We start from the raw sequence: 21115 nt of genomic DNA, 5'->3' as shown, positions 1-21115 counted from the left end.
AGCTTGGTGTAAGAAACCTTGGCTGAAGTCCCAACCCAGACTCTTTGGCACTTAAGACACAAAGCCAGGTAAAAAGTTAGACTCCACGGAAGGAAACGGGGTGGCTGTACTTTTGTAGTCCCAGTATTTGGGCTTCAGCTGTACAGATGGATCCAGTTCCTAGGACCTGATTCACGAGACTGATGTATGCATCAAGATGTTAATTTACTATTCATAATGGGTAAAACATCTTTCCAGGGAATTATAAATACACCTGGGCTTGTTATTCATGGCATTTCTCATCTAAGTTCTCAATTAATTACCAATGAATTACATATCAATTAGTGAATACCGAGTCAGAAAAATTAGTTGAATGATCATGAGGAAAAGGATTAATTTCCTCATCTCTTTAGTGTTATCATCCTATTTCAGTTTTTCTCTTGGCCACTGATGATTAAATGCTAACCAATTCTTGCTCATCTCCCCGCCACTCTCTACTCCCTGCCCCTCCCCATGTTTCACAATCTTACATTATGTCAAATTAGATTAGTTTTATATTTCAGTCTTGAGATAACCAGGAACATCATGATTGGACTTTCTTATCAAACATTTGCAGGACACCTCTTTAGGTTGGTTAAGTAAAAATAACCAATAGTTATTACATGTTAGGTATCATATATGCATTATCTCATTTAATCCTCACACAACTCTATGAGGTAGGTACTATTATTCCTATTTTAGAAGTTGGGCAACTGGGGTAGTGTAAGTTAAGTAACTTGCTCCAGGTTATTCAGCTAGTAAGCAGGGTCAAAGGAAGCCAGTAAGACCTCAAAACCAACAACCCGAATAACTGCTAGATTTTCCCCGTGTCCTAGGCTCACTTTTCTTGTCTGCACCTATCTCACAGCGTTGTGAGATTCAAACGAGATAAAATATGCAGCAGGTTTTTAAACCTATGAAGCGTATTGCAAAATGGCACATACTATTTTAAAATATACAATTAAAATACAGTCTATTTGTAATAATGGGTAACATAGCACGATTACAGAACATATACATTTCACAATCACAAAATTCAGGTCCTTAAAAACTTTTTATTGAAATATAACATACATGCTGTAAAGTTCACAAAACGTAAGCGTGCAGCTCAATTAATTTTTACAAAGCATAAATTGAAAAAAAACAAGTAACCGCCACCCAGATCAAAACATAAAACTTTACCAGTATCTCAGAAGCCTCCCTGTGGTAAATAGTATATGCTTTTAAATTAAAGACCTGGATTCGAATCTTGATCTGGCATTTTGTCTTTAGGTCTTGGTTGAGTCATCTGTAACGTGAAGATAATAGTACCTTAAAAAACTGTTGAATTAAAGGTCACAAAATGTAAAATGTCTATCGCAGTGCCTGAATATATCTGGTCTATAATAAACGTAATTATTATCGGGCAAAAGCACAAGGCAGTCGCCAACTCTCACTTCCTGTCTTTTTGTCACTCACTTTTGAAAGTTGCTCTTGCTCCTATTCCTTTTTCTTCTCCTTTCTCGCCCCTCCTACTGCCGTAAATGGCCCTCCAGAGCTGTCGTAAAATGTTCCTCCCCGCCCTCCATGTGGCGAAAACGCAATCACGCTTGACGGCGCAAGGTGGCTCAGCCGCAAGATGGCGGCGCTGGCGGAGGAGCAGACGGAGGTGGCGGTCAAGTTAGAGCCTGAGGGACCGCCGACGCTGCTACCTCCGCAGACGGGGGACAGCGCTGGCGAGGGTAGCGGCGGCACAACCAACAACGGCCCCAACGGCGGCGGTGGGAACGTTGCGGCGTCGTCGTCGGCCGGCGGGGATGGTGGGACCCCCAAACCCTCGGTGGCTGTCTCCGCCGTTGCCCCGGCGGGGGCGGCCCCGGTGCCCGCCGCTGCTCCGGAGGCCGGCGCTCCCCACGACCGACAGACTCTGCTGGCCGTGCTGCAGTTTCTACGGCAGAGCAACCTCCGCGAGGCCGAAGAGGCGCTGCGCCGTGAGGCCCGGCTGCTGGAGGAGGCAGTGGCGGGCTCCGGAGCCCCGGGAGAGGCGGACGGCGCCGGCGCTGAGACGGCTAGCGCGCTTCTTAGTCGGGTCACCGCCTCGGCCCCCGGCCCTGCGGCCCCCGACCCTCCGGTCAGCGGTGCTTCGGGGTCCGCCGCCGTCTCGGGCTTAGCGACAGGTCCTGCGGCTCCGGGGAAAGGTGAGCCGCGGGGTCCCGGGGAGGCAGGGCCGGCACGAAGGGGAGCGAGCCGGGAAGGCAGAGGCTGGCAGGCCTGCACCTCTGCGGGCTTGTTTTGAATTTCCTGGGCCCGCCTCTAGGGCCACATGCCCGCCCCTTTCCCTGGTGCGCCGGCTGCGCAGTCAAACCCTCTTCCGAGCTGTCAGTTCCAGCGAGAGGCTGTGGAGAGCTGTTGAGCTGAGGGATGTATGGGGACGGTGGGCGCGAAGAGGCAGGGACTTCAGGCTTTTGGTCCCTTTCCTCTCATTTGGGCTCTTGAGCCTTGGGCAGGGATACATTAACACTAGCAATATTTGTACAGTTTTGTACTAACGTACTTTTACTATAAATACTTTATTATGTATCTTACTTTTCTCAGTTCCACTGTGAGGTAGACAGTACCTCTATTTTAGAGATGAGAAAACAGACTGAGAAAGGCCAAGGGACTTGCTTTGGATACACAGCCAGGGAATGATGAATATAGTGTAGCCAGTCTTTCTCAAAATATAGGCTAAGTAACATTGGTTTTAAATCTTTTAGAGGAATGCAGATTCTTGGGCATCACTTCAGACTTAGTGAATCAGACCCTGTGCAGGTGGAGTCCGGGAATCTGCGTTTTAAAATAAATGCTTCCAAGGGGTACTGATGTAGGGCAAAGTTTGAGAATCATTCACTTAGGAACAGGCGTTGGGCAGACCTGAGTTCAGTTTCTGTCTCTATTGCTTTTACTTGTGTGATGCTGATTGTTATTCTTCCTAAGCGTGAGAGTTTTTTTTCCCTCTCTATTAAATGGGTTATTGTGAGATTTAGATATAATATATGTAAAATATCTGGCACTGATAAGTTTATGCTTAGGTATCCATCCCTGACACCTGAGGCTTCCCCCTCCCCTTTTGTATTTATGAGACCTAACTTTGCAGCTTGCCAGAAGTGAAGTATGAATATGTAGCATTGTAACCCATAAGTGGAAATGTATGCAAATGTGATTGAGAGGAATCTTTTGAATGCTGAATTTTGTGAATGAACTATAAGATGGATGAATTATGTTGTTGGTTATTTTGCTGTAATCTCTCATCTCTTCAGAAACTTGACTTAGTTTTTAGATTGTAACTCAGAAACCAGTAGGGAGGAAAAGAGGCCATCAGAGTAAACTTCTAAAGAACTTCTCTAAAATTTGTGCAGTAAAAAGCATAACAGTACTATAATTGCAACTTAAAAATTTCCAACAAACTCTGATTCGATTGACAGATGTATCATTGTTTGGGATAGAAATATTACAAATAAATACTCATGCTTTTTGCCTTGAAATAATGGTTATGGAAATTGTTTTAAGCATATAAAATAGATTTGCCTTTTGGAAATATAAATAAGGCAAGTCCTTCCCACCATTAACATGCTTATATTTTATAGGGAGTGATAGATGTACATCTATGAAGGTAACAGGATAAGATGTGTTGCTGGACAGTTACAAAATATTTAGGTAGTTCAGAGAGCTGGAAATGTTACTCCAGGGCATAGCTTGGTGGTGGTGGGTGCCATTTGCACTGAGCCTTGAGAGAAGATTAAGATAATTGTTTGATTTGCACATACCGTGTTTTATAAAATTTGTTTTTAAAATAAGGTACCTCTAGGAAAAATACTGAATTTTTCTGTTATTGATTTGAAAATTTTATTTTAAGATATGGACAAACCGAAGGAATTTTGGATGGGTGACTGAAACAAAGTGAATCCCATTAAAAGATTATGTGATTGAGTTGGGGAAGAGCGTTTGAGAGGAGAAGGACAAACATCTGAGAAACAATTCACCTCTGGACCTTAGCAAAACAGCCTTAGTCTCTTGGTGCATGTCAGGTCACTTTCCTGAAAGTTATTTTTCATTTTTTAAACAGTTGGAAGTGTAGCTGTGGAAGACCAGCCGGATGTCAGTGCCGTGCTATCAGCCTACAACCAACAAGGAGACCCCACAATGTATGAAGAATACTATAGTGGACTGAAACACTTCATTGAATGTTCCTTGGACTGCCATCGGGCAGAGTTATCCCAACTCTTTTATCCCCTGTTTGTACACATGTATTTGGAACTAGTCTACAATCAACATGAGAATGAAGCAAAATCATTCTTTGAGAAGTATGTGAATTTATGTATATATATAATATGTATATATAGCTATATATATATAATGAATACACGCATCTGTAACTACACAAATGTAAGACTGCAACTCAAAAAGTACTTTATGAAGGAGAGGTACCTGGTGCTATGAGAACCTAAAATGAGGGATTTGATCTAGTTGCAGAAGTCAGGGAAGGCTCCCAGAGGAAGTGATGCTTGAGGTAGGATCTGAAGATTGAACAGGAGTTAACCAGGGGAAGAGAAGAGGGAGAAGCATGTGTGCAGGAGAAGCTCTGTGGCAGGAAGGATCATGGTAGGTACAGAGATGAAAGGCAAGTGTGGCTGGAGCAGAGTGTGAGGGTGGGGTGTGGTACAACAGGAAGCTGGCCGGTTGATTAGGGGCTGGAGCAGGCGGTTCTTGGGCCATATTGAGGGTCTTTGTTTATCCTCAGAGCAGTAGGAGGTTGTATTGGATGGGATTAGATTTGGCTGAGATTCACCGAAAAGTCAAAACAAGAGTGGCATAAATAAAAGTTTATTTTTACTTTTATCCTAAGAGCAATATGAAGCTGTGTTAGGATTAGATTAGACTGAGAGTGACTGGACCCCAAACAGTAGAGACTTGAATACGATAAAAGTTTATTTCTCTCTCTCATGAATGTAAGCAGTCTAGGACTGGTATGGAGTCCTTGATTATCAAGGACCCAGGTTCTGTTGATTTTGTAGCTCTGACATCCTTGTCATGCATTTTCCACCTGTGGTACAAGGTGATTCTCTGGCTCTAAGAAATCATATCAGTGTTACAGTCAGCAGGGAGGGCACACATCCTTCCTGGAAGTGACATATATTTCTCCCTTTTTTATGTCATTAGTCAATGGCCAAGGGAGGTAGGAAATATGGTCTTTACCTAGGTGTCTATGTGACAGCTAGTATTCAGGTGTTTTATTGTGGAGGAAGAAGGAAAAAAATGGATATTTGGGGACAGTGAGACATCTTTGCCAGAGAAGTCATTGAAGGACCATGTTATTATTAGATTTACATTTTGAAAGGACCTTTATGCAGTGGGGAGAACAGATGGTGGGGGACAGTGATTATAGATTGACCATTTTGGGGGTTATTGTACTGGTTCTCAACTGAAGGTAATATTATGCCTCCTTCCTCTGGGCTGTTTGAAACTGGAGGTGATTTTGGTTGTCGTAATGACTAGGCTGGAGGATCAGGTGTCTTAGGGATTCCAAAAGTTCCAATACGTGCAGGTAGTCCCACTTAGCAACAGATTGTTTTGCCCCAGATACTAGTCGCAACCCTGTTGAGAAACACTGGACTAGGGTGTGATAGCGTTGGTGAAGGGAAGTAGACATATTCCTGAGGCACTTGGTGAGTGATTGGATATGGAGGTGTAAGGGAGATGAAAGTATAATTGATAATCCCTAGGTTTCTGGCTCCCCTGGCTGGATAGGGGTGCTCTTCACTGAGGTAGAAAACCCTAGAAGAGGACTGGTTTTGTCAGGTTGTAGAATAATCTTGAGTTCAGATTTGTTTATGCCTTTGACTTATTTAAGAGATGTCAAGTTGATAGATGGAGGATATATAAGGCTCTGAGCTTAGAGGAGAGGTAGGGACTGGAGCCATAAATTGGAGTGTGTGCAATATTGATGGATAGGGATGAGACTGTCTAGGAAGGAGCATGAAATAAGTCAATGGGAGGCCTAGGCCTGGACCTCAAGGAACTCCAGCATTTGGTGTAGAAGAGAAATAAAAGGAGTAGAAGAGATGACCAAGTAGAAGAGATATAAAAGGAGAGGCCAGAGAAGTAGGAAGAAAACCAGGAGAGTGTTAAGTTATAGAAGCCAAAGAAAAGGAGTGTTTAAGAAGGAGGCAGTGCTTAACAGTTTAAATGAGAGCTCTTTGGTACAAGCAATAGACCCAGAAGCTAGAACTTGTCAGGTAACACAGGTAGTGGTAATAGAGGAACAATAGAACTCAGGACTCCTGGCTTCTGTGTCATTATATTCATTCATTATTCTACAGTGCCTAATAGAAAGTATATAAGGCAAATGTTCTGTAGCTCAGTGTTTCTGAAAGAAAAGATTATGGCTGATGGTGACAGAATTTCTAAGCTAATTTTTCTTACAGGACTGTCATCAAAAAACCTTCTCTTCCAGTCTCATGGTGTAGCTATCTCCTCACATAGGAAGCTGGAATATCATAGGGGACTGACTTTCTGTGTCCTTGTCATGGACAGTCTCAGCCCTTGCCAGGACCCATGCTCAGATGAACTTATTGGTGGCGACTAATACAACACCAAGAGGCTGAGATTTCTAATTTCATTCAAATCTTAGACAGAAACTCTTAATTCATGTCTTGATGAGTCATAATAGTGTAGCACAGGTAACAGTTTAGGAATCTATTGGCTATGTGTCAGAGCTACAGTCCTAATATCTTATGTTTAATTTGTTTTCTAAATGTTTTTGCATTGCTTGCTGCTCTTTGTGAGTGTCAATATATGATCTTTACATTTTATTTTATTAGGATAATTAAGATTTGTAGAAACAAAAGTACATTTAAATTTAGTAATTGTCACCAAGGCTGAAAGCTTTATTTAATTGCCTTTGGTAATGGTGAGTAAATGGGAGTGCTCACTGTTTGATATCAACACGTTTGTTCTTTAGTCATGTTATTAAAGTACGGATATTTAATCTTTATATCTGGTATTAAGAATATGCGAAATCACTAAAAATGATGGGTTTTGTGAGAATGTCATGTGTTGATTATTGTTGAGAGGCTGGGTGATAGGTACACTGAATTCCTTATAATAGTTTCTACTTTTGTATGTGTTTGAAATTTCCCATAATAAAAAGTTTTAAAAAGTGAGTTTTGAGAGAACATAAAATTTAGTAGAGCAAAGTTTCTAACATTTTCAAATGTCTACCAATGGTGGCATTCAAATGAGACTGTCTGCCAATGGTGGATAGCTTATCTTTCATTCATTTATGGTATTTATTTCAAATTCTCTTAAAATGTTTATGATGCGTTTATTTCATTAGAGAATTAAATTGGTCATTTTTAGGATGAATTCAGAACTGAATTGTAATCATTTTGAAATGCGTTACTTCTTATCCTACAGCTTAGTCCACGATTATTCAGACTACTACGTTGAAAATATTCTGGGATGTTTATAAATATATGGGGGAGAGGCAGATCCCTTAACGATTACATTGAAAAATGACTTTTTAAAATCACTGAAACAGGTTCCATGGAGATCAGGAATGTTATTACCAGGATGACCTACGAGTATTATCTAGTCTTACCAAAAAGGAACACATGAAAGGGAATGAGACCATGTTGGATTTTCGAACAAGTAAATTTGTTCTGCGTATTTCCCGAGACTCGTACCAACTCTTGAAGAGGCATCTTCAGGAGAAACAGAACAATCAGATATGGAACATAGTTCAGGAGCACCTCTACATTGACATCTTTGATGGGATGCCGCGTAGTAAGCAACAGATAGATGCGATGGTGGGAAGTTTGGCAGGAGAGGCTAAACGAGAGGCAAACAAATCAAAGGTATGGGAATAAACCTAAGAACTATATAATGCAGATTATGAAAAATTGTAGCATTTCCATCTACATAATTTACACATTTTTCTTATAGCTAGTTTGGGAATAATATTACACTGTATACTAAGTTTCATGTTCTAAGGATGATGTATATATTAGTGAGAATTTGGGAATGGATGCATTTAACAGAACCCTGACTACATTGGCAGAAACAAGTAAGAGTTTTTTCTCACATAAAATGAATTAAAGCAGAAGGCCCTCCTAGGCTGGTGTGAGGGCTCCACAATGCCATCAAGGACCCTGGCTCCTTCTACTTTCTGCTCTGCCATCTTCAGAATGTGGCTTTCTTCATTGTGCTCACAGGTGGCTATTGCAGCGCCAGCTTTGCATCTGTATTCCAGGAAGGCAGAAGGGGGAGGATGAAAGACATACCTGCTGAATCTCTCCCTTTTTATCAGGAAAACAGTATTTTTTTCTAAAACACTACCCAGTATATCTGTGTGTACATCTATTGGCCAGAATGATATTATATGGCCATTGTATGGCTTCAAGGGAGCCCGGCAACAGAAATGATTTTATCTGAGCATACAAAATCTGAGCTCCAACAAAATCAGGGTTCTGTTAGTAAGGAAGAAGGGGAGATTGGCTATTGGGTAGACAAGTACAGAATCTGCTTCAGGATATACATGACCCTGTTGTAATTGTGATTCCTCCTATCAAGATATGAAAAGGATGTATTAATGAACAAAAAAGTAATTTAAAAAATTGGCTCCTTTGACTTGTAGGTATTTTTTGGTTTATTAAAAGAGCCAGAAATTGAGGTGCCTTTGGATGATGAGGATGAAGAAGGAGAAAATGAAGAAGGAAAACCTAAAAAGAAGAAGCCTAAAAAAGATAGTATCGGATCCAAAAGCAAAAAACAAGATCCCAATGCTCCACCTCAAAACAGGTGAGGAAAAAAACCTCAGGAACATGTGTGGAAGTTTAAGACAATGTTATAGATGGTTCAAGTTATTTAATATTCAGAGTAATTTCCAGTCTGTTTTTCTTTCACAGAATCCCTCTTCCTGAGTTGAAAGATTCAGATAAATTGGATAAGATAATGAATATGAAAGAAACCACCAAACGAGTACGCCTTGGGCCAGATTGTTTACCCTCAATTTGTTTCTATACATTCCTCAATGCTTACCAGGTTGGTAAAATGATTTGGCACTTTCTGGGAGAAAATTAGGAGTCATGAAAAACAGTGATTACCATTAAAAGTAACTTAGATGTCTTAACTAAAATGAAGATTTCTTCTTTAAACTCTTGATATAAATATGGCTTAAAGACAGCAGTTAGGAAAGGAGAATTGGACATTGCTCAGGATAGAAGGCAATGTTTAAAGACCTTTAGCGACTTGTAGGTACCAGAATCTTGCTTGTATGTGTCCTTCATTTCACTGATCAGAATTCTGCTAGCCTTTGAAAAAGGAGGAAGCTATGTGGTTCATCTCTCTTGAACTTAAGTACTTATGTAAACTTAATATTTTTTATTAAGAATTCTTCATATCTTTATGTCTGTAAGCCTCTATAGACATAAGGCTTTATAATAGGCTGCTGAGGATATATTTAGTAAAGTACAAAAATGATTAACATTTGCTTTATATGATGTACTCCAAATTCAGAGGGCAAAAAGGGGTAAATGACATGTTTTCAAAGTAAGTGCTTTTGAACAGTTGATTTCAAAGGAGAATGAAATCTCAAATGATCTTTTATATGAGAAAAATAGCTATCATTATATATTCTCTAAGATGTGATTATAATTTTTTCCCTAAAACAGTATCATTTAGTGTGTGTGTGTGTGTGTGTGTGTGTGTGTGTGTGTATTATATATACATATATATTTTTTAATTGGCAGGGCCTCACTGCAGTGGATGTCACTGATGATTCTAGTTTGATTGCTGGAGGTTTTGCAGATTCAACTGTCAGAGTGTGGTCTGTGACACCCAAAAAGCTTCGTAGTGTCAAACAAGCAGCAGGTAACTGACATGACCTGTCAGGATATAAGCTCATTGTTAGTTTACACCAATCTTGATTCCAAGAAATATACAGAAGACATTGTGATCTTAGCAGAATTTCACTTGATTTTACTTTAAGTCAAAACGGCTAATAACATTGCCAACAGTGAAAAGTGCATTGGAGTGGCAATCAGGAGACTGGGGTGCTAGTCTGGTTTAATTTCACTGGTCCTCAGTTTTCTCATCTGTAGAATGAGGGCATTAGGCTAGAAAACTCCCTAAGGTTAAAAATCTAACAGTTTATGATTGTTTGCTTGTGAATTAAAAAAAAAAAACCTTTAAATAGTGGGAGAGTACTTTCTGTTTTAGCCATAAAAATGGCTAAAATGAACTAAGACCAGGGTTACATTTTAAAGAAAGTTTCTTGCTAACTGTATTGTTAAACAAGATAATACATTTTCAATAATTTATTTTAATATTTCTGTAGTTTCCTTTTGTGAAACATGGTGATATAATGGATAAATTTGAGTTTCAGCCCTAGTTCCAACACTAAATAGCTGTGTGCACTCTGGCATATTATTAACTGTTCTGAACCTCACTTTCTTCTCTTATACACTGGGATGATAGCACCTAATTTAGAGGCATTAGCACAGTGGTTGGTATGTAGGAGGAACAGTTCAAATGTTAGTTCTTCTCCTGAACTGTGATGTAATTGCCTTAAAATGTTTTAATGAATGTACTTAAAAAAATTAACATTTCTGGACCATTTTAGATCTTAGCCTCATAGATAAAGAATCTGATGATGTCTTAGAAAGAATCATGGATGAGAAAACAGCAAGTGAGTTGAAGATTTTGTATGGTCACAGTGGGCCCGTCTATGGAGCCAGCTTCAGTCCAGATAGGTAAAATACAAACAAAAAAATTAAATACTGCTGTATTACATTGAGATTATATGAAAGTTAACTACTGGGAACATTATGAGAATGTTGGGGAAAATTCCTTTAGAAAAATCTTGTGGTTGCCTATCATTCATTATCTTTTTTTAAATTTTTTTTTATTTATTATTTTTTTTGTGGTACGCGGGTCTCTCACTGTTGTGGCCTCTCCCGTTGCGGAGCACAGGCTCCGGACGCGCAGGCTCAGTGGCCATGGCTCACGGGCCCAGCTGCTCCGCGGCATGCGGGATCTTCCCAGACCAGGGCACGAACCCGTGTCCCCTGCATCGGCAGGCAGACTCTCAACCACTGCACCACCAGGGAAGCCCCATTATCTTTTATTATTACTATTTTTTTGTAGAGAACTATTTTATTATCCTTTAAAAATTTTTTTAAATTCATTTTTATTGGAGTATAGTTGCTTTACATTGTTGTGTTAGTTTCTGCTGTACAGCAAAGTGAATCAGCTATATGTATACATGTATCCCCTTTTTTGGATTTCCTTCCTATTTAGGTCACCACAGAGCACTGAGTAGAGTTCCCTGTGCTATACAGTAGGTTCTCGTTAGTTATCTATTTTATACATAGTAGTGCGTTATCTTTTAGCATCTTGCCCTCTGCTGATTTATCTTGGGGTACTAGTGTATAATACCCAAATTTACAGAATCAGGATACATAGCTTCAGTGTTTGCTGGTTATAAAAATCAACTTTAGTTTTGTGTAACTCCAGTAGGGGTTGAATTGCTTCTTTGGGTTCTTTCTTTGGGTTTTGTGGCTACTGCTGTCTTCTGTCATCTCCAAATTCACAACAGATTACTGATATTAAAGGCATATTACCTATCAATTGAAGATTTATCTTTGTATAATCAAAAGAACTAAGAATACTGAAAAGGGAATTTGAAAGCCACAAATATGTGTTTGCCTATTTTTCATGATCTCTAACATTCTGTAGAAATGCAGGGAGGGTATTTTGTTATAATACCATCTGTATCTTATTTTATAGATAATAGCTTTCAAACCATCAAGATTTTTATCCTTATGAAACTTTGAGAATGAGGATTTTTGTTATTTTATACGATTTAGCCAGATGGTACATTTTTACTTGAGGGAAACTTCTGATTTCATTGAAAACCATAGTACTTTCTGAGTAGTTCAGCTTTTCTGTTCATTCCTGAAGAAGGCAGAGTATTATTCTCGCGTCTATAGTGTTTTTTGTTTTGGCTTTTTTTTTTTTGGTCCAAAAGATGTTTACTTTTAAATTCTTACACAACTTTTACAGGATATGAAAATAGCATCTCCATTTTAAAGTAAAAAATTAAGTTTTAAGTGACATATCGCATTTCTTAAAAGCTTTTCTCAGGTGACCTTATTTGATCATACTTTTTGTCATTACCTCTTCGGTATTTTTTTTTTTCGAAGAACTGTGATTTTCCTCTTAATAGATGTTTTTAAAATAATCTAGCCTCATTCAGTAGGTGCTCGGTAGATGTAGAGTGTCACAGCTAACATTAGTACTTTCAACTCTTGTTATCTACTGTGAATTTCATGTATAAATTAAAAGTGAGATGTAGCATGTCAGTTAGCTATGTTTAATATATACAAATGTACAGAGAAACTGGACAGGTAACTAAGTTATTCTAGGAATCGAATGTACTACCTTCTCTTCTCTCAGGAACTACCTGCTTTCCTCTTCAGAAGATGGAACTGTTAGATTGTGGAGTCTTCAAACATTTACCTGCTTGGTGGGATATAAAGGACACAACTATCCAGTGTGGGACACACAGTTTTCTCCATATGGATATTATTTTGTGTCAGGGGGCCACGACCGAGTAGCTCGGTAAGAACATTATGAGCTTAGGACTGGGCCTATTCAAGGAACAGAATGGTTTCTTGTTGGGAATTAGAAACTCCAGCCAAACTCATTTTTGCTTGTTATTCAGGATCACATTTTGAGAACGTCAGCATTTGTAGGTCCTTATTTGAAAACGAATTTGGGACAGGAATATTACTATGTCTGCAATTATGTCTATACCAAGAGTCCATGCCCTCCCCTTCCCCAACCGGATGCTAAACCTTGTCTTTTAGAACCACTGTGAGCACGTTTATTTCCCTGTCATCTCCTTAGAAGTTGAGGATGAGGTGTCTTGGGTTAGAAACTAATTATGTGGTGGCCAAAACTAGGGAAAAATACTCTTCTATAAGTTAGACTAGGAGTTGGAGTGGGGGGTGTACATACAGAGAACTAAAGGATTATAGAATTAAAAATTTTTTGTACCGTGTCAATTAGTTTTTCTTAAGAATGTTTAGGGAGTTCCCTGGCAGTCCAGTGGTTAGGACTCTGCGCTTTCACTGCCGAGGGCACGAGTTCAATCCCTGGTCAGGGAACTAAGATCCCGCAAGCCGCACTGCGGCCAAAAAAAAAGAATGTTAGGCTCAGTCATTCCATCTGCTTTCCCTCAGGTAACTAGTGAGTGGGACCCATTTGGAGCTAACAGTTCACATGGTTGTTTCTATATTGATTTTGGCATTTCACAGTTAACTAATTACCTTCTTTTGTTTTCAATAATTTTTTTTAAAAGGCTCTGGGCTACAGATCACTATCAGCCTTTAAGGATATTTGCTGGCCATCTTGCTGATGTGAATTGTACCAGATTCCATCCCAATTCTAATTATGTTGCTACGGGCTCTGCAGACAGAACTGTGCGGCTCTGGGATGTCCTGAATGGGAACTGTGTAAGGATCTTCACTGGACACAAGGTATTTTATACCTTCATTATTCCAGCGCACAAGGTTCTTTTGAGATAAAAATAGTTTAAAAATTAACCAGATGGATGGACCTAGAGTCTGTCATACAGAGTGAAGTAAGTCTGAAAGAGAAAAACAAATACCATATGCTAACACATATATGGAATCTAAAAAAAAATGATTCTGATGAACCTAGGGGCAGGACAGGAATAAAGATGCAGACGTAGGGAATGGACTTGAGGACATGGGGAGGGGGAAGGGTAAGCTGGGATAGAGTGAGAGAGTAGCATTGACATATATACACTACCAAATGCAAAACAGGGAGTGGGAAGCAGCTGCACAGCACAGGGAGATCAGCTCGGTGCTTTGTGACCACTTAGAGCGGTGGGAGGGAGGCGCAAGAGGGAGGGGATATGGGGATATATGTATACATATAGCTGATTCACTTTGTTATACAGCAGAAACTAACACAACATTGTAAAGCAATTATACTCCAATAAAGATGTTAAAAAAAAACTAACCAGTGACACATTTTAAAGATACTATTCGCACCACTAAACTTTATAATTCTAACTTTTGTCTTATTTTCTTAGGTATTTTTAACCCATTTTTGATTCTTTCCATGGACTTCTTTTCTAGGGACCAATTCATTCCTTGACATTTTCTCCCAATGGGAGATTCCTGGCTACAGGAGCAACAGATGGCAGAGTACTCCTTTGGGATATTGGACATGGTTTGATGGTTGGAGAATTAAAAGGCCACAGTGATACAGTCTGTTCACTTAGATTTAGTAGAGATGGTGAAATTCTGGCATCAGGTAAATGACTAGATATGGCTTTGTGGTAAAGGGTCAATGGTATATTTAAAGGAAGCACTGAATGACCATTGCAAAATTAAGTCCTGCTGTTTTCTAAGTTTTGCTTCTCCTTAGCCACGATTCCAGATTGTTACCCTATATGTATGTTGACTTCTCAGGTTAAAACTACTGCTTGAAGTGCTTCTTTAGAGGGAATAATAGTTATTAATCAAGTTCAGATTTTTTTCACCAGAAATAAAAAGTAAATGCATAAAGCATACTTGACAGAATCTCAGAATCTAAATAAGGCAGATGCTACTAAATGGTTTCCTTTGATTTCCCCTTAGGTTCAATGGATAATACAGTACGGTTATGGGATGCTATCAAAGCATTTGAAGATTTAGAGACTGATGACTTTACTACAGCCACTGGGCATATAAATTTACCTGAGAATTCACAGGAGTTATTGTTGGGAACATATATGACCAAATCAACACCAGTTGTACACCTCCATTTTACTAGAAGAAACTTGGTTCTAGCTGCAGGAGCTTATAGTCCGCAATAAACCATCGGTATTAAAGACCTTTGGAAGCTACTGTTTGAAAAAGGGAGACTAAAAGCAAATACCTCAGTGATTAATATTTAAGCTACAAAGAATGTTTTGTCTATATGGATCTGGAAGTATGCTGCTTGGAAAATCTGAACAGGATAGTTCCACATTTCTATAGCAACCACATTTAACTAATTTCCGTTAGTTGAATAAGAGGTATTACGTTCATGGAGGGGACATTTATGGTGCTTTGGATTTTGTGGAAACTATGCATCGCCTGTTCAAATGCTATTTTAATTTATTATGTTTAGAAAAAAATCAGTTGATTTCAGTAATTCATCCTGCTTCAAGGTTCAAATTGAGTAATATAATACCATCCTGAATTTTAGCTGAAGAATTCTATGAGCATGTATGTTCCTGCTGTAAAAATGTAGTTACTGTATGGCACTCAAGTACTATGTTAAATGATCCACTAGCATTTTTGCTTGGCTCATGATTAGTGGAATGTATGTTAACTGGGTAGGGTGAACTACAATTACTTTTTGAGAAATAGATGAAGTACAACCATCCATTGACATCTGAATTTATACCGGTTGGATTGAGTGCACGCAAACACTATAAACCAGGTGAAGAAATTAACTTCCATGTTCTACTTCAGCTAAAATGGCTACATACAACCTAGTACACTTGAAGTCAGACATTTCAATTGCTTACCTCCAGTACTGAGCCTTGCTTTGGGAAACTAAAAGATTTAGACCAAGTCACTGCCAGTTTTTTGCCTTTGTTGCATTTTGTACAGTTTTTATATTTTTGATATCTTGTAAATAAAGACAACCAGCTTTTCCAGGTTCATAATTTATTGTACAAATTGGGTATCACATGATGAGCTGACATTAGCTTCTTCAGGCATGGGAACTTAACAGATGACGTACAGTTGAGAATCCTATAAACAAAACAAAAATTGTTTAGACACCAATGTGTTCAACTCTACTTTTAAGACATTCAGTAATTACTAGTACAAGACTATCCGTGAACCCCCTGAAATTGAATGCAAATTCATTAGATTCTCAAAGGAGTCAGTAACCCCCCAAAATTTAGGTGTCTCTCAGCTTAATACAATTTAACACTCCCCCTTTAACAAAAGAGCTGCCAATAATTCAGTATGATGCTAAATGTATACCATTAGAAAAGCCTAGTACATAGAGTAACATCTTTTTTCATAAAGTAGTATTTTAAACAGTAGAAAACAAGGAGGGTGGTATTATCCCCATTGTAAAAACAAAGTTAGGAGGAACCTAACATGAAAAATTGGGCAAAAAACTACCTGTTTGTCAGGAACAGCCATGGACCACTACATTCTGGGATATGCAGTCAGTCCCTTAAGGTCAATAGTTTTGTGACTGGAAAAGTTTTTAAGAGGAGAGGAAAAAATTTTCTGTCATGGAGGGCTACATTAGATAAAGATCTGGGTTTTGGGTTTTCTGCACCTCATCTACCACCAACACAACAAATATTTACTCAAGCAAGGGCAAATGGGGGTTGGGTGGCACTATAAGAAGAAAATGAAGTCTAGGGGGATTTAAGGAAAAGACAGAATGGCTTACATAAAAATTGAAACTAGCAAAAACCAAGATATATTTGCAACTGATTTAAAAGGCTGGTTAATAACTATTAAGAGAGCTTATACAAGAGAGAGAAGATCTTCACAAAGATAAAGTCCCAAATGTTAAATGAGAAGAACACAGAGAATGTTAAGAAAAATACAAGTGGTAAACAAATGGAAAAAACATACAACTTTATCAAAAAGAAATTATTTTTACTCCTCAAATTAACAAAAATCAGAAACTGATGTTATTCAACACTGCCTGGGGAAGAAAGCTAGGCGCCCCACAACCCTCTGGGAAAGCGCTTCACCTTAAGAAAACAATCACAGATACAAACACTTCATGCTCAAAGGCATTCATTGTAATGTTATTTATATTAAGAAAAAATTCTAGTAGGAGACATTTCCTCTGTGAAATAAATCATATACCCATGAGCACTCATGCATTCAAATTATAGAGAACATGCATGTTGTAAGATAAAATTACAGATATGGATCATAGCCACTGGAAACCAAACAAATATATTAAAAAAGAGCTAAACTGAAATGTTAACGAAAATTGTCAGGGTAATGGGGACATGGACAATATTTTTCTTTTTTCTTGATTGTAATAAATTTTGAACAATATACTTGTATAGTGGGGGGGGACCCCTAAGATCAAAATGGCAAAGTTATATAAAGTTTTAAATGTTAATTTCTTACCATTTATGTTGCTTTCACAGCTGGAGTTTTTTTAGACCTTAACTTAAAGTATAAAACTATCAAAGCAATACCTCCATATGTGGCCAGTACACACTGAAAAAGAAAGGAAAAAGTAAACAAGAGTTGTCACATCTTATTCTAAAACAACTGCTTAAAGGTATCATTAATACTTACATTCATTCTCCCTGTGAGAGTGTAAGAGTTGAAATATTTTTTGATACCAGTGAATTGGTACTGGGCATCAGTTTCTGGACCTGCCATGATTTCAATCTTTTAAAAAAAGAAAGAAAGCAACAAATTGGTTTGGATGCAATTTAAAAGAAAAAAAATTTTTAATTAAAAAATCCAAAAAAATTCATTGCATATAAATGTTGTAAATTTTATGTATGCCTCACCCAACAAAGCAGCAGCAAAACGGTGGAAAAAACCTTGCTGATAAGAGAAACGTTTGGAAGGAGGACTTTATCTTGGTTGTTATCACACAACACTCCAGAATATATATCAAATCACTCAGCACAGGAAGAGAACACAGTAGTCTTTAAGTCCATCCTCTGACTCAATATTGGTTGATGTTTTCATTCCTGGCTCTATCTATACCACAGTACACTGTACCTGGAATTAATCAGTTTTAAGACTAGCTGAAAGCTGGAGCTTGTGATACTTTTCAAAGTTCCTCAGAGGGGTAACCACCAACTAAACAGCTCACCTTGCAACCCCTCTTTTTACAGTTTTTCTTATAAATTTAGGACCTCCATGGGAAGGGGGAGAAGGGATCATTTACTAAATGGAGTTGATACATACTAACTATTGGTGTGTGTGTGGGGGGAGCTGAAATCCTTACTCCTTACACCAAAACAGATCAAAAGATTTAAATGTAAAAGTGAAGCCAAGATATCCTGAAGAAAACATGGGCAAATATTTTAATCATCTTAGGGAAGGGAAAATATAAAGGTGGCCAAACGCAAAACGGTAAAACATACATCACCTAATGATCAAAGATGTAAAATGAGACCAATATTTAGCCATCAGACTACAAAGATAAATTTATGATAATTAGCAGTAGTAGTGGGAATGTGGGAAAATAAGGATTCTCTCTGTTGCCTGGAGGGAGTGTAAACTGGTACAACCTTCCTAATATGCAATTCTTCTGCAACAGCTATCAAATTAAAAACTTAGCATACCCTTTTACCTAGCTGGTTCATTTGTTTGCCAGAAATTTATCCTTATAGAAATATTACAAAGTAGAAACGTATAGTATGGTTCAAGGATGGTAAATGAAATACAGTTTATGAGAATAAATAAGAACTAGAAGTCCGTCTACAGAAGACTAATAAGTGATGGTTTTCACTGAAGGAAACAGAATGCATGGAGATCTTTATATATAGACATGGAATGATGTCCCCATGCACGCAGATCTTTATGTACTGACATGGAAACACGTCCCAATGTCATGTTAAATATTTAAAAAATCCTATTTCTGGACATTATAGAGCACATCAATGGTTCTCAAAGTCTGGTCCCCACACTGTCACTATTCATGGCAACTTGTTAGAAATGCAAATTCTCAGGCCTATTTAATCAGAAGGACCTGAGTCCCAACAATCTGTTTTAATATGCCCTCTAAGTGATTCTGATGTATGTTAAAAGTTTGAAAAACACTGCAGTAACAGAAACAAAACGAGATGCTTATTAGTAATTATATTGGGGAAAAACCCTGAAAGAATATATAGCAAACTTTAAAACGGGGTTACAGCTATAGAACCTATGTATTTCACAAAGGCGTGTATTTCGTTTATAATAAAAAATAGTAAAGGCACATTCAAAGGTCACCAGAACAACACTCGAAAATTCGTCTGTATGACCGCCTATCTACCACGACCGACGCCACGCCGAGTCGATTGGCAATATAAACGAGCCGGTCGAGGTCCGGTCGAGATTGGTAGGCAGTGGCAGTGACTCAGTTGGCTCTTGATGAAATGGAAGCGGGAGAGACCTGCGAGGAAGTTGTTGCTATGGAAACTGGCACTCTCCAGTTTACCATTCAAAGGCCTTCAGAGGCATTCACGTGCATAGAATTGGCAATGAAACTTTGGACAAATGACCTTAATTTTGAAAACTGTTTCAAGAAAGTTCTTGTAGCAATGAAGGATTCCAAACTTCCCTGGGCCACCTTAGGGGCCTTGGCCAGTTCAGGCCAAGTAGGAAAATCTCCATTAAAAGAAATCTTTATGATATAGCTTTCATATTAATTGTTTTATTTTAGTAAACTTATTAAACACATGCTTTCCCATTCATCTTCAGAACAGATTTTTGGATTCTCACAGTATCAAGTAGGTTTCTCGGAGAAACCCTACAGAAAACAAGGGCTTAACTTTGTCCAATTATTAACTGATAATTCCCACTACCTTGTGTTTAACAAACATTTTCAGAAGGTGAAATGGTGTCCAACTGAAACAATATTAAGGTGCTTTAAACTTCTCTCCACACAATATGGAAGGAAGGCTGATGTTTCCAATATTACACAGAGGACTAATTCTGACTGCAGGGAAAGGCACAGTACAGGAACTGCAATTTAGTCTAGGTTGTAAAGAAAGACTCTTAAAAAACGCTGAGATGGAGGGGAAACATAAACTGGAGCAAAGCCTGCAAGCACTTGGGTCTGCTTCCTCAGCAAACTGCAGGTTACTTTTGGGCAAACATCAGGAATCCTTGTGTTAGATGGTACTTTGTGGAATAACTGAACTGAAACTTGCTTTCCTTCTGAGTCATACTTCAGTTTAGAAAGACATTAATGAAAAATACCTAGACTAAACTGTACTAATTGCTAAACTGTAGCCTATGGCAAAGTCTAAGCGACGGGGTCTTCGCTTGTTTCTAATTAAGCGGCGAACTGCTATTAAATATAATTAATCTTTCCACGCCTCTCTTCACCTGTAAAATGGGCACTTCAGAAACTACCCTCGCTACTTTTTTTCTCGGTACCGCTGTTGTGTCGGACCGGACACCTACCTGGATTGGTGAGATGACGCGGTAAAGGAGGCAAAGACGAGGGAGAGCCGCTCACGTACCAGAAGCAGCCTCTTGCACTTAAAGGAGTTTACAGCTCTCTGTTCTGCCTACCTCCTAGGAAAGGCCTTCCCCACTGATCGAACAGATTGAAATCTAACCCGCTTATCGCGGGCTCGGCGAAACGCAGAAGGCGGGCTACACTCACTCGCGCTTGACAAAGGCTGCAGCGCAGCTAAAGGAGGCCTGGCTGGACAGCTTCCTAAGCACAGCTCAGTGCAAACAAACTGCTTTGGGCATACAGTGGGAAAGAGGTTAACATGACCAGAGAGGGTCAGAAGCCCGAGTTCTCATCCAATATTACGTCACTGGGTGACCTTGGGACACGCCCTTCGCTGCGGGCCTCATTTCTCTCCACTGGAAAATGCATTCTAAGGGCCTTTATAAACTGGGGGAAGGGGGCCTTTACCTCGCACCAAAGCTTCCCAGCCACCGTCCGAACCCTCACGCCTGGCCCTCATTTTCTCTAATTTCTTTTCCATTCACCATCACTCTCCCCGCCCCCCACGTCCCCCACCCAAAGCGAAGACCTCGCGATGTGCCCGGACCAGGAAACGGTCGGATTCTAGGCCAGCCCCACAAAGCGGAGCCGCGAGGTCCGAGCCCGGGTTCCCCTCCACACCCACCTTCCAAAACGCACAGACCCCGCTGCAGGTGTCCTTCAGCTGACGAAGCTGCTCCTCTGCCCCACCGGAAGAAGCCGCCTCCCCCGCAAACGTTCAACGGGCCTTACGGATTCGGCCCTCTGTGCCGACTGCCTACGGCTCTAAGTCCCGCCCTTCCGCTTCCTGTCTCTAAATCTCTCTCCCCCACCCCACCCCGCCCTATAGGAC

At 39.4% G+C, this 21115-nt stretch overlaps 2 protein-coding genes across 2 annotated transcripts; one reads left to right on the top strand and one right to left on the bottom strand.

The window, feature by feature from the left end:
- The first annotated feature begins 1619 nt into the window (after positions 1-1619).
- On the top strand, positions 1620-15766 carry TAF5 (TATA-box binding protein associated factor 5). The gene is made up of 11 exons (XM_067709506.1): positions 1620-2195; positions 4103-4340; positions 7577-7892; positions 8672-8835; positions 8943-9078; positions 9786-9906; positions 10658-10787; positions 12493-12657; positions 13400-13577; positions 14205-14382; positions 14709-15766. Exons 1-11 carry the CDS (start codon positions 1637-1639, stop codon positions 14924-14926), a joined length of 2403 nt encoding a protein of 800 aa, XP_067565607.1. The 5' UTR covers positions 1620-1636; the 3' UTR covers positions 14927-15766.
- On the bottom strand, positions 15751-21069 carry ATP5MK (ATP synthase membrane subunit k). The gene is made up of 4 exons (XM_067709507.1): positions 20909-21069; positions 17391-17486; positions 17217-17309; positions 15751-15854 (listed from the first exon to the last, which is right to left on the bottom strand). Exons 2-3 carry the CDS (start codon positions 17475-17477, stop codon positions 17220-17222), a joined length of 177 nt encoding a protein of 58 aa, XP_067565608.1. The 5' UTR covers positions 17478-17486; positions 20909-21069; the 3' UTR covers positions 15751-15854; positions 17217-17219.
- Positions 21070-21115: the final 46 nt, after the last annotated feature.

This window comes from Pseudorca crassidens, chromosome 16, assembly GCF_039906515.1.
Source record: "Pseudorca crassidens isolate mPseCra1 chromosome 16, mPseCra1.hap1, whole genome shotgun sequence".
NCBI classification, from domain to species: Eukaryota; Metazoa; Chordata; class Mammalia; order Artiodactyla; family Delphinidae; genus Pseudorca; species Pseudorca crassidens.
Note: the sequence above shows the minus strand (reverse complement) of the source record. Positions and strands in the feature narration are given on the sequence as shown.

Excerpts from the sequence above, each read along its gene's own strand:
- TAF5 (XM_067709506.1), top strand. The coding sequence starts at position 1,637 with ATGGCGGCGCTGGCGGAGGAGCAGACGGAGGTGGCGGTCAAGTTAGAG. Across the intron at positions 9,079-9,785 it reads CATTCCTCAATGCTTACCAG|GGCCTCACTGCAGTGGATGT; the intron begins GTTGGTAAAATG and ends TTTAATTGGCAG. Across the intron at positions 9,907-10,657 it reads TAGTGTCAAACAAGCAGCAG|ATCTTAGCCTCATAGATAAA; the intron begins GTAACTGACATG and ends GGACCATTTTAG.
- ATP5MK (XM_067709507.1), bottom strand. The coding sequence starts at position 17,477 with ATGGCAGGTCCAGAAACTGATGCCCAGTACCAATTCACTGGTATCAAA. Across the intron at positions 17,310-17,390 it reads CTCTCACAGGGAGAATGAAT|TGTGTACTGGCCACATATGG; the intron begins GTAAGTATTAAT and ends TTTCTTTTTCAG.